The sequence below is a fragment of the Lontra canadensis genome, unplaced genomic scaffold, assembly GCF_010015895.1.
Source record: "Lontra canadensis isolate GAN:19392208 unplaced genomic scaffold, GSC_riverotter_1.0 scaffold186, whole genome shotgun sequence".
Lineage (NCBI taxonomy): Eukaryota > Metazoa > Chordata > Mammalia > Carnivora > Mustelidae > Lontra > Lontra canadensis.
Window position 1 is genome coordinate 1,053,152 of NW_022631180.1, and position 11,469 is coordinate 1,064,620.

The 11,469-nt window shown below is 47.6% G+C and overlaps 1 protein-coding gene and 1 pseudogene across 1 annotated transcript; both read left to right on the plus strand.

The window, feature by feature from the left end:
- Positions 1-406: 406 nt before the first annotated feature.
- LOC116860960 (DLA class I histocompatibility antigen, A9/A9 alpha chain-like) lies at positions 407-2,627 on the plus strand. Its single transcript, XM_032847334.1, has 5 exons — positions 407-488; positions 752-1,021; positions 1,211-1,486; positions 2,086-2,361; positions 2,482-2,627. Exons 1-5 carry the CDS (start codon positions 428-430, stop codon positions 2,610-2,612), a joined length of 1,014 nt encoding a protein of 337 aa, XP_032703225.1. The 5' UTR covers positions 407-427; the 3' UTR covers positions 2,613-2,627.
- Positions 2,628-8,894: 6,267 nt separating this feature from the next.
- On the plus strand, positions 8,895-10,679 carry LOC116860924 (annotated as a pseudogene).
- Positions 10,680-11,469: the final 790 nt, after the last annotated feature.

The window sequence follows — 11,469 nt, forward strand, 5'->3', positions numbered from 1 at the left end:
ATGATCCTGTGAGACTGTGTTGATACCCTGTGAACAGAATGTTTGAGAATCACTGACTCATACAGCTCCTGGGCCACGGCTCAGGGGGACAGGGGGACAAAGAGCGCTCTGTGCAGTAGGTGAGGGATTCGGGCAAAGGCTCAGGTCCCTGGGTCGCCTCTCAGGCCTCAGGCCTCTGTCCCGGGTGGGGAAGCTCAGTGTTGGGGAGTCCGGATCTCTGTAGGGTTCACGTCCCCCTCTCCCAACCTGTGTGAGGTTCTCCTGCCGGGATACTCCTGACGCGATACCGGTTACCACTCCCATTGGGTGACAGGTTTCTGGAGAAGCCAATCAGCGGCACCACGGTCCCGGATTATGAAGTCTTCTCACCGTCTCCGAGTTTAGCTGCGGCTCACCGACTCTGCAGACCCTGAACAATCAGGTTGTGATGCCCGGAAACCTCCTCCTGCTGCTGTCCGGCGCCCTGGCCGTGGCCGAGAGCTGGGCGGGTGAGTGCAGGGCGGGAGGAAAGGGCCTCTGCGAGGCGGGAACGAGGGGACCCCCGGGGAAGGCGCCTCTCCGCCGCCCCCGCCCCAGACACCCAGCCGCCCCGGCCCGCCCGGGCCTGTGCTCCCCCGTCCCTCCCCGCCTGCGCCCTGCTCTCCCCCACTTGGTGCCCCCTCCCCTTGCCCTCCCGGACGCCTCCACCTGGGCCCCGGGCCCCGCGCCGGGAGGAGGGTCGGGCGGGTTCTCAGCCCCTCCGCGCCCGCAGGCTCCCACTCCCTGAGGTATTTCTACACCGCGGTGTCCCGGCCCGGCCGCGGGGAGCCCCGCTTCATCGCCGTCGGCTACGTGGACGACACGCAGTTCGTGCGGTTCGACAGCGACTCTGCCAGTCGGAGGCTGGAGCCGCGGGCGCGGTGGGTGGAGCAGGAGGGGCCGGAGTATTGGGACCGGCAGACCCGGAACCTCAAGGACGCCGCACAGACTTACCGACTGAGCCTGAACACCCTGCGGGGCTACTACAACCAGAGCGAGGCCGGTGAGCGACAGGGCCCAAGGCCAGGTCACGACCCTCATTCTCCGATATCCGGGTCTGAGCGTCACCCGAGTGTGAGGGACCCTCCCGCACCCCCACCCCTGTCCCCTATCCTTAAGCCGAAAGAACCCGCGGGAACTTTTAGGCGGTTTTACTTTCTGTTTAACCCCCTGCCTGTCGGGGCGGGGCCAGGGTCTCACACCATCCAGAACATGTACGGCTGTGACGTGGGGCCCGACGGGCGCCTCCTCCGCGGGTACCGTCAATACTCCTACGACGGCGCGGATTATCTCGCCCTGAACGAGGACCTGAGCTCCTGGACCGCGGCGGACACGGCAGCGCAGATCTCCCGGCGCAAGTTAGAGGCGGCGGGTGATGCAGAGCGCTGGAGGAGCTACCTGGAGGGCAGGTGCGTGGAGTGGCTCCAAAGGTACCTGGAGATGGGGAACCAGACGCTGCTGCGCGCAGGTACTAGGGGCCGCGGGGCCTCCCTGATCTCCCCTCCCCTGGGGCTGGCTTCCCACCAGGAAGGGAAAGTGGACTCAGTGGCAAAACACCGACCTCCCACGGGTGGGGAGAGGGAGGTCCGCCTGGGTGTTCAAGTTCCTGCTAGAGAGTGACTCAGCCAGAGGGCCGCTTTTCTCTAAAGGACAATGGAGGAATCCAGTCTCTCCCAGGAGGCAGGTGGAGACCATCCCTGCAATAACCCGGTTCCCTTTGACCCTGGCAGCCACCTTGAGAACCGTGACTTAACCTCTCAAGGCCTTTTTCTCCAATACAAACATCTTTGGAGGTCTGACTGGGTTTTTTTGAGTCATTCACTCTCCACCGCAGTCAGGACCACTAGTGCGCACTCCCCTTAGACCTGCAGCCTCTTACCCTGGGCTCTCTGCCTGATTCTAGAACTTTCCAGGATTAGAAATTCCCAAAGGCTGGGTTGGTGACTCGGTTTTGTGCTTCTTCCATCCGAACCAATACCTGGTCCACCTCAGGGTGGTCACATGACTGTTCCTTCAGTGGCCCATAAAGATAAGCCCAAGTGTGGTTTTTCTGATTCTCTTCCTCAGAACCACCCAACACACGCGTGACCCACCACCCTATCTCTGACCGTGCTGTCACGCTGAGGTGCTGGGCCTTGGACTTCTACCCTGCGGAGATCACCCTGACCTGGCACCATGATGGTGAGGACCTGACCCAGGACACAGAGCTTGTGGAGACCAGGCCTACAGGGAATGGAACCTTCCAGAAGTGGGCGGCTGTGGTGGTGCCCTCTGGAGAGGAGCTGAGATACACATGCCATGTGCAGCATGAGGGGCTGCCTGAGCCCATCACCTTGAGATGGAGTAAGGAGGGTTTTCGGGTAGAACCTCTTCTCGGGCAAAGTAAAATCCTTCTCAAGAACTTCAGCAGGGTCAGAATTCAAACCAGAGGCCTGGACTCCTCACCGTCCCTTCTCTTTCCAGAGCCACCTCCTCCTACCATCCCCATCACATGGATCATTGCTGGCCTGGTGCTCCTGGCGGTCACTGTGGTGATTGGCGCTGTCATCTGGAGGAAGAAGCGCTCAGGTACGGAATGGAGTGGGGGGATCTGAGGTCTCTTGTCCCTCTGGGGGGTTTCCTAGGTAGGAGAATGTCCTGTCTTGTTACTGGAAAGTACCATCCTTGCACATGGATGTGTCCACTCTGGAGCTGATTACTACACTCACTTGGTAGCAAACACTTGTGAAAATGAAGGAGGACACATTTTCATCTTGGTAATTCTGGTGATGGGGACCTGATTCCCAGCAGAGAGGAAGGTCCCTGCTGAGAACAGACCTCCAGCAAGTTAGGTGGCCCAGGGACACCACACCTCATTCGTCCTGTTTCCTGATCATGTCCTGGGTGTTCAGCCAGAATTATGCAAACTTCATTTAGAACCAGGATTGGGAACTTCTTCTAGGATCTTAGGGCCCAGCCATGCCTCCAGCCTTTGACATATTTTTTTCCCACAGGAAGAAAAGGACCAGGCTACTATCATGCTGCAGGTAAGTGTGGAGGGGGTGATCCCTGAGACCCTGGGATAGCATAGACAGGACCCCATGGGGAGCTCACTCACCCTATAACTCCTCCTTTAGTCTCCTCTCCTGTGGGCTCTGACCATGTCCTGTTTGTTCTCCCCTAGGTGATGACAGTGCCCAGGGCTCTGATGTGTCTCTCATGGCTCCTAAAGGTGAGACTCCAGAGTCCCTGATGTGGGGAAGGGTTGGGGCACTAGGGACACTTTGAGCATGAGGGGTCTGTTGAGAATGTCCCCACTTATGGGACTGATCTCATTTTGTACATGATTTTTTTTCACAGTGTGAGACCAGCTGCCTTGTGGGGACTAAGAGATGGAAGATCTCTTCACACCCTCACTTGTGACACCAACAACCCCTGACTTTGTGCAGAAGGTGTCAGAATGTGTCTGTGTTCTTATGAACATAACATGAGGACGTGAAGAGATTTGCCCATCCTGCCCACCAGACCCCTCCCTATTCTGATCTGAATTCTCTTCTCTGATGTGCTTTCCTGTTCCAGCAGAGGCAGGGTTGGACCATCTCCATCCATGTCCTTATTTCATGTTGGGCTGAGTACAAATGACTAACTTCCCTGTTGAAAATGAGAATCCAGATATAAGTTGTGTTTCCTAATTCTTCGCATGTGGGGTTGATGAGGTAATAAAAGGAGATTTCTAAAATTGAGATAGCAAATAAATGGAAACTCTGAGAACCTTCCAGAATCTGTGTTTGCTGTGTTGAGTCTGTTTGCAGGTAGGGGTAGGAGTAGGCTGTGAGAAGCTGAGCAGCGATGGGGTCGGTGCCCAGTGTGTGCTTAGTGCATCATAGGCGTGATGTGCTCACCCCTCAGCTGGGTCATCTCTCTGCTCCATGTTCTTGCCCCTTCTGTGGAAGCTTATCTACTAGGACCTGTGATCATAGGAACATGGAGGTCACCTGCCACTTTGTGCAACAAGAGCTTCCTGTGACTGCATCAGCCTCGCATCAGGCCTGGCTTGGGTCATAGCCTCCATTTGGGGATGGGTTTTTTTCACTGTATCTCTAGAGCATCAGGCCTGTTCTTGCTCTTGTGTACGAGTTCTTGTCCATTCTCCCTTGGGTGACCTCATCAGTTAGAGCAGTGGGTGGCCTTTGGTATATGTTCCCATAGGCCTAGGTTGTCCCTGACACACAGGAGTCTCTGTACTACAGAGACTTTCAGATTCATCCATCTCTTCCCCTCACTCTAGACTTGTTTTCTAGATTATTCTTTGGATTCTGGAGAAGGAGGAGGAATCTGAATGTTTCTCAGCCTTAATAAACATCAGTTAGTTTCTCTCTCCAGCTGCTCTGCCCTCTCTCCCCTACCCTTAGTTCAGTGATCCTAGTGCTGGCTTGGATCCAAGTTCGTGGATTTATAAAGCAGAGTCTAATGTAGATCTCTTTGTGGTTGGAGAAAAGGACCCAAAAGCCTGAGTACAGTGTTTCTGGAGAGAGAATTCTGTGTGCTGTGCTGTGCAGGAGAGATGGTGTGGGAGGAGGGGCTGAGCAGAGAGAGGGAGGGGAGGGGAGCCCTGTGAGAAGAGAGAGGCAGCACTGATGGGGAGGTGGACATACGGGGATGGGAGCTTCCACAGAACAGCTGTGCCTCAGGGGCATCTAGAAGAGGGAGTCCTCTAGCTGCTCATTCATTCAACTGATAATTGTGTGCTACATGCGGGAAATGCTATGTTTACATCTGGGCACCTGAGTGAGACTAAGAAGAAAGAAAATGTGCTGATCTTATGGAGAGTATGTTCTAGTGTAAGGGGCAGATTGCACATGACGAACAATGTGGGGACTGGGGCAGTGACCCCTACCCCATGAAGTCAGGAATGCAAATATAGCTTTTGACTCCCTCAAAGCATAACTAATAGCCTACTGTTGCTGGAAGCCTCATTGATAATGTGAAGAGTCACTTAACACATGTTTATGTTACATGTAGAAAACAGTCTTCTAACAATGAATGAAGCTGCAAAAATTAGTCAGAAATCACAAAGAAGAGAAAATGCATGGATAGTACCTACTGTAAAGAAGTTCGCACACAGGTTACCATGCACCGTGCACCAGGGTCATTCAGACGTGAACTGTGTATTGTGTAAATGTAGTAATAAGGGAAGTGTTTAAGTTGGAAGTTGGCAGGAGCTGTGAGGAAGGAGACCCAGAGAGCACCTGTGCTGAGACAGGGACGATGGCTCCTTTACTCCACGGATCAGGGGAGCCTCACTGAGAAGGTGACCTCATCAGGTCTGAGGGTATTAGAAGGCTTTTGAGTTTTCTCTGAGTGAGGTGTGGAGTTACAAGAATGAACAGATGAATGGGATTGACTTTCTAAGCAGCACCTGTTTGCTGCTGTGAGAATCGAGAGGAGCGTGGTGAGCCACCAGTAGGCAAACTGTAGGAAACCAGTGCTGTGTCCCAGGAGGGGGATGTGGGCTGTACGTCTGGGGTGTGAGGAGGGAAGATATAGGAAATGGTTGGGTGTCGGATATTTACAGATGGACTTTGCAGCATTTCCTAACCACCAAATCTGGGTGGTGAGGAGGAGGAATCAAGGAGGGCATCCAGTATTTCAGACTGCAAGTAGAAATGGGGAGTGCTTTCCTTGGATATGGGGAAGATTCTGGAAGCAGGACATTGGGGGAAGCAGCATCACAGAAACCAGTTTGGGCATGTGGAATCTGAGACAACTATTAGAAATGCAGTGAGGTTAGCAGTTGGATACAGAGCACAGGGGAGGAGAAATATCCGGATTAGAGAAACAGATTTGGGAGGTGACAGCATATACATGATGATTAGAGCCTTCAGCAGAGATCAGGTCAGTGGGGGCGAGACCCACAGGAAAAAAATCACAAAATTTAAAATGTAGAAAATTTGGCAAAAGCAAAAGAACATCTTAAGAAATTAACTACAAAATAAAGTGATTAATGATTAAAGAATGAAAATATTACAGTTTATTCACTGAATAAGAAGCTGTCAGTAAAAAAGAAAGGAGTGGAGGGGCACCCAGGTGGCTCAGCTTGTTAAACACCTGCCTCCTGCTCATGTCATGATCCCAGGGTCATGGGATCAAGCCCAGCTCCTGGCTCCCTGTTCAGCCAGGAAGTCTTGCTTCTCTTCCCCATCCCTCCGCTGCTCCCCTGCTCCTGGGCACTCTCTCTCTCTCCCCTATAGAAATAAAATCTTTAAAAAGAGAGAGAGAGAGAAATGAGTGAGTCATGGAAAACAAAAAGCAAAAGAACAGTGACATAAACCAACAGTGTCAATATTAACATTGCAAGTGAGTGGCTTAAATAAGTCAAAGTGCTGATTGTTCACCTGAACACAAAACAAGATCCACCTATGCTGTCTACAGCAGACGCACTTGATCTCAGTTACAAACAGATTAAACTCAAAGGGATGGAAAAAGTTACCTCAGGCAAACAATCATAAGAAAGCTGGAGTGGATACACTCATGTGCTAAAAGGGACTTTATAGTAAGGGGGCACCTGGGTGACTCAGTTGTTAAGAGTCTGCCTTTGGCTCAGGTCATGGTCCATTGAGCCCCTGCATCAGGCTCCCAGATCAGTAGGAAGCCTGCTTCTCCCTCTCCCCCTGCTTATGTTCACTCTCTCACTGTGTCTCTAGCTGTCTAATAAATAAAATCTTTTTCTAAAAAATAAAAAATAAAAATGCTAGTAAGATAAACAGGATTATTTTGTAATAATAAAATGGTCAAGTCATCTGAAAGTGAAACAAGTCTAAACATATATTCACATAATAACTCAACACACAACTGCTTGTAGCAAAACTGACAGAAACTGAGAAACAGACAATATGACAATAATATAACTCAATATATCACATTCAATAATGGATAGGACAACTATGCAGAGATAATGAAGATGAAGAATTGAACCATACTATAAAACAACAGTGTAAGTCTGACATGTAAAGAACATTCCAGCAATGAACAGAATATACATTCATTTCAAATGCACATGGAGCTTTCTAGAAGATAAGCCATATGCTAGGCCATTAAAAAAAAAAAACTCAATGAATTTAAAGGGGTAAAAATAATGCAAATATCACAGTGGCATGACACCAGAAATAAATAACTGGAATAAATTTGGGAAACTCACAATATGCAGAATTAACACATTCCTACATAATCAAAGGGTCAAAGATACCAAAATGGAATCAGAAAATACTTCGAGATTAATAGAAATGAAGACAGAGCATACCAACACCAAGGGGGTCCAACTAAAGCAGTGCCGAGAGGAAATATATAGTTGGGGGCGCCTGGGTGGCTCAGTGGGTTAAGCCACTGCCTTCAGCTCGGGTCATGATCTCAGGGTCCTGGGATCGAGTCCCGCATCAGGCTCTCTGCTCATCAGGGAGCCTGCTTCTCTCTCTCTCTCTGCCTGCCTCTCTGTCTACTTGTGATCTCTCTCTGTCAAATAAATAAATAAAATCTTAAAAAAAAAAAAAAAGAAATATATAGTTGGAACTGCCTGTATGAAAAAGAAACCTCTCCAAACAATTACTGAACTTCCACTTTAAGTCAAAGGAGAAAGAGCAGCGAACAAAACCAAAAGCAGGCAAAAGGAAGGAAAAAATAAAGATTAGAGCAGAAGTTAATGAAATAGAGAAAAGAGAATAAAATAACAATATAGGAAACTAACTGAATCAAATGTGATCCTTTGAAAGATCAACCAAACTGACAAATCTTTAACTACACTCATTAAAAGAGAGAGAGAGAGAGAGAGAGAAAGAGAAATGACCCACATACTGGGATCAGCAGTGAAAGAGGTTATATTAGGACTGACCACAGAGAAATAAAGAGAATTAGGAGATTATGATGCACAATTATATGCCAAAATATCAACTTGCTTCTATAAAATAGAAAAAATTACAGAAAGACACAAATGACTAAAGCTGACTGAAGAAGAAATAGACCATCTGAATGTACCTATAATAAGGTAGAAGATAGAGTCAATTGTCAAAAACTATTCCACATAAAAGCCCAGTTCCAAATGGCTTCACTTGCAAATTATATCATATACTGAAAGAATTAATAACAATTCTTTACAAACCCTGCCCCCCCAAAAAGAGGAGGGAACCCAACTCATTCTATGAGGCTAAGATTATAGATACCAAAACAGACAAAGATATCACAGGACAACTACAGACCAATATCTCTCATCAATGTACACACACATACACATAAAGATCTCAGCAAAATGTAGCAAATCAAATCTAGCAACATATAGAGTTAAACAAACCTAATGAAATTTATTCTGGGAATGCAAGATTGATTAAACATCCATATCAATCAAGGTAAAACATCATATTAATATACTAGATATACTAATATATTAGAAAACAAAAGCCACATGCTTATCTCAACAGATGGATAAGAAGCATTTGACAAAATAGGACACCTTCTCATGATAAAAAAAAACTCAGCTACTAATAGAGGGACTTTCCTCAGTCTGATTAAAGGCATTTATGAAAACCCTTAAGCTAACATCTTACCTAATGGTGAAAGACTGATTGTTTTCCTCCTAAGATCCGCAATACGAAAATAATGTTTACTCACGGCTTCTATTACACATTGTGCTGGAGGGGCGCCTGGGGGTTCAGTCAGTTAATAGTCAGCCTTTGGCTGAGGTCATGACCCAAGGATCATGGTCCCAGGGTCCTGGGATGGAGCCTGCATGGACTTTCAGCTCCACGGGGAGAATGCTTCTCCCTCTCCCTTTGCCTGTGCTTCCCCTGCTTGGGCTCTCTCGCTCTCAAATAAATAAATAAAGTTAAATTAAATTTTAAAAAAGGGAAATGCCAAGTGAGGTTGTCAGGTTGGCAGTTTTGTTTCTGAAAACTGGGTTTGCCTCTTGATGGGCTCAAGGCAAAAGACTCAATGAAACCAAAGAATAGGGAAAGGAAGGGTTTTACTGACACATAAAGGAGAACACTGGGGATATTTCCCAAAGCAGCGTCTCCCTGAACAACACCCTGGGGAAGTTGCAAGCTGAAGGTACAGATATCATGACTCCTCTGACGCAGGACACCTGACCCTCGGCAGTCTCTGCTGCTCCTGGCACCCGGGTGACACTCATACCACTTGGGCCAAAGTGTCTCTGCAGAGACTTGGCGCCAGAGCCGGGAGCCCACGGCTGCCACGTCCCATCAGATCCGCCTCCAAGCCAGTGAAGATGTTAAAGATACCTTTGCCAGAGGAGAAATGGAAAGTACAGACTTCTAATAATATCTATTGAAAATGAGACACTTGTGATTGGATTCTGTAGTCTGCCTTCCGGTTCCTGGGGTAAGGATTATGATTCCTTTGTTTTACCTTTCCTGGAGGACAGACAGCCGAGCTACATATTGTTCAGGTTAGACTCTCAGAATGCCCAGAGATATGACTGGATATTCACTGTCTGGTCTCCAGAACATTCTTGTGATCATCAAACAATGTTGTAGGCAGGAACAAGTGCAACTCTGAAAAGGGAGTTTGGAGGGGGCCACATTACAGATGAAGTGTTTGGAACAGTACAGGAAGATGCATCATTACACGGATACAAAAAACACAATCTGTCACAATCTTCTCCTGCCCCACTGACCGCAGCTGAGGAAGAATCACAACAGATTAAAATTAATCTGATGTGCCTTGTGGACATGAATCTTCAAACACTACAAGGAGTAGCATTTTCTATTTCTCGAGAAGCTTTTCAAGCTTTGTAAACATTAAGTAACAGACAGCTCAACTATTTGCAATTGGAAATAGATACAAGAGATGAAATCATAATTTTGGCTAACACAACAAAGACAGGACTGAAAGACTTGCTAAGGAGGATTCCCAAGGATACAGCACGCTACCATTTCTTCCTGTGGGAAAATTCCTATGAGGGAGACGATTTGAAGTCCATAGTTTTTATTTATTCAATGCCCGGATACACATGCAGTAAAGAGAATGGATACTGTATTCTAGCTGTGAGAGCCCTCTGCTAGAAACTTTTGAAAGACAACTACAAATGGATGTCCTTAGAAAGATTGAGATAGGGGTGCTTGGGTGGCTCAGTCAGTTAAGTGGCTGCCTTCATCTCAGGTCATGATCTCAGAGACCTGGCATCAAGTCCCACATCTTGCTCCCTGCTTGGTAGGTAGCCTGCTTCTCCCTCTCCCTCTGCCCCTCCCCTCTGCTTGTGTAGGCTCTCTCTCTCAAAGAAATAAAATTTTTTAAAAGATTTTATTTATTTATTTGACAGACAGAGATCACAAGTAGGCAGAGAGGCAGGCAGAGAAGGGGGGAAGAAGGCTCCCCACTGAACATAGAGCCCGATGCAGGGCTCAACCCCAGGACCCTGAGATCATCACCTGAGCCAAAGGCACAGGCTTAACCCACTGAGCAACCCAGGTGCCCCTCAAATAAATAAAATCTTAAAAAAAAAAAATCAAGAGAGAAAACGGGCATGAGTTGACAGTGGACTTCCTTTATGAAGAAGGACACCCAAAGCAGCAGGTACATAGCAAAGTTTTGCAAAACTGAAAGGTCCTGCAGCAAAACGAAGAATTAAAAAACTTACGAGGGGTCCAGCTGAAAGTGAAGCCACTAATGATTAAAATCATTGTATTAAGGATTCCAATACTAGTTTTTTAAAAACAGTTTTTACTGGGGCACCTGGGTGGCTCACTGAGTTAAAGCCTCTGCCTTTGGCTCAGGTCATGATCCCAGAGTCCTGGGGTTGAGCCCTGCATCAGACTTTCGGCTCAGCAGGGAGCCCGCTTCCCCCTCTCTCTCTGCCTGCCTCTCTGCCTACTTGTGATCTCTGTCTGTCAAATAAATAAATAAAATCTTTAAAAAAAATAAAAACAGCTTTTACTACAGGAAAACTGTTAGATCACTGCCCTCAAGTCAGCTCACTGAGCTGTTCACTTCTGTGTTCTTAAAGTCAAGGTTACAGAAGACTATATAGGATGTGCTATTAATTTTGTCATACTGTTTTTTAAGAAGTGTGTAAAGGTATTTTTTATCTGTTACCACTTTTTAATGGAATCTTTCTGGGCACTGTCCTCTCCATTAGAGTGTTTTTCCAACATTATCCAAAACCCCATGGCTGTATCAGGCTCAGGATTATTTTGTCTTTTGTTCATAGTGTAGTTCTAATGTTTATGTTGATGCATAGCAGTGAAAAAATGGAACAATGGGAAAAGCCCCGTGTTTTGGAAATACCAACTTATGGCCAGTGGCCAACAGCCAGGCCACATGGTCAGGCAGAAGGACAATGGGAGCATGGTCTATTAAATTAATAGTCACACAGGGGCTGGGCCCTTGCTCATTATGGGAATTTGAGGCATGCATCAAAGGAGGACATGTTGATGCCCATCACAAGAACCACCTTCTGAGTTTGGA

Coding starts and splice junctions, on each gene's coding strand:
- LOC116860960 (XM_032847334.1), top strand. CDS start 428: ATGCCCGGAAACCTCCTCCTGCTGCTGTCCGGCGCCCTGGCCGTGGCC. Junction 489..751: donor CGTGGCCGAGAGCTGGGCGG/GTGAGTGCAGGG, acceptor CCGCGCCCGCAG/GCTCCCACTCCCTGAGGTAT. Junction 2,362..2,481: donor GCCCATCACCTTGAGATGGA/GTAAGGAGGGTT, acceptor TTCTCTTTCCAG/AGCCACCTCCTCCTACCATC.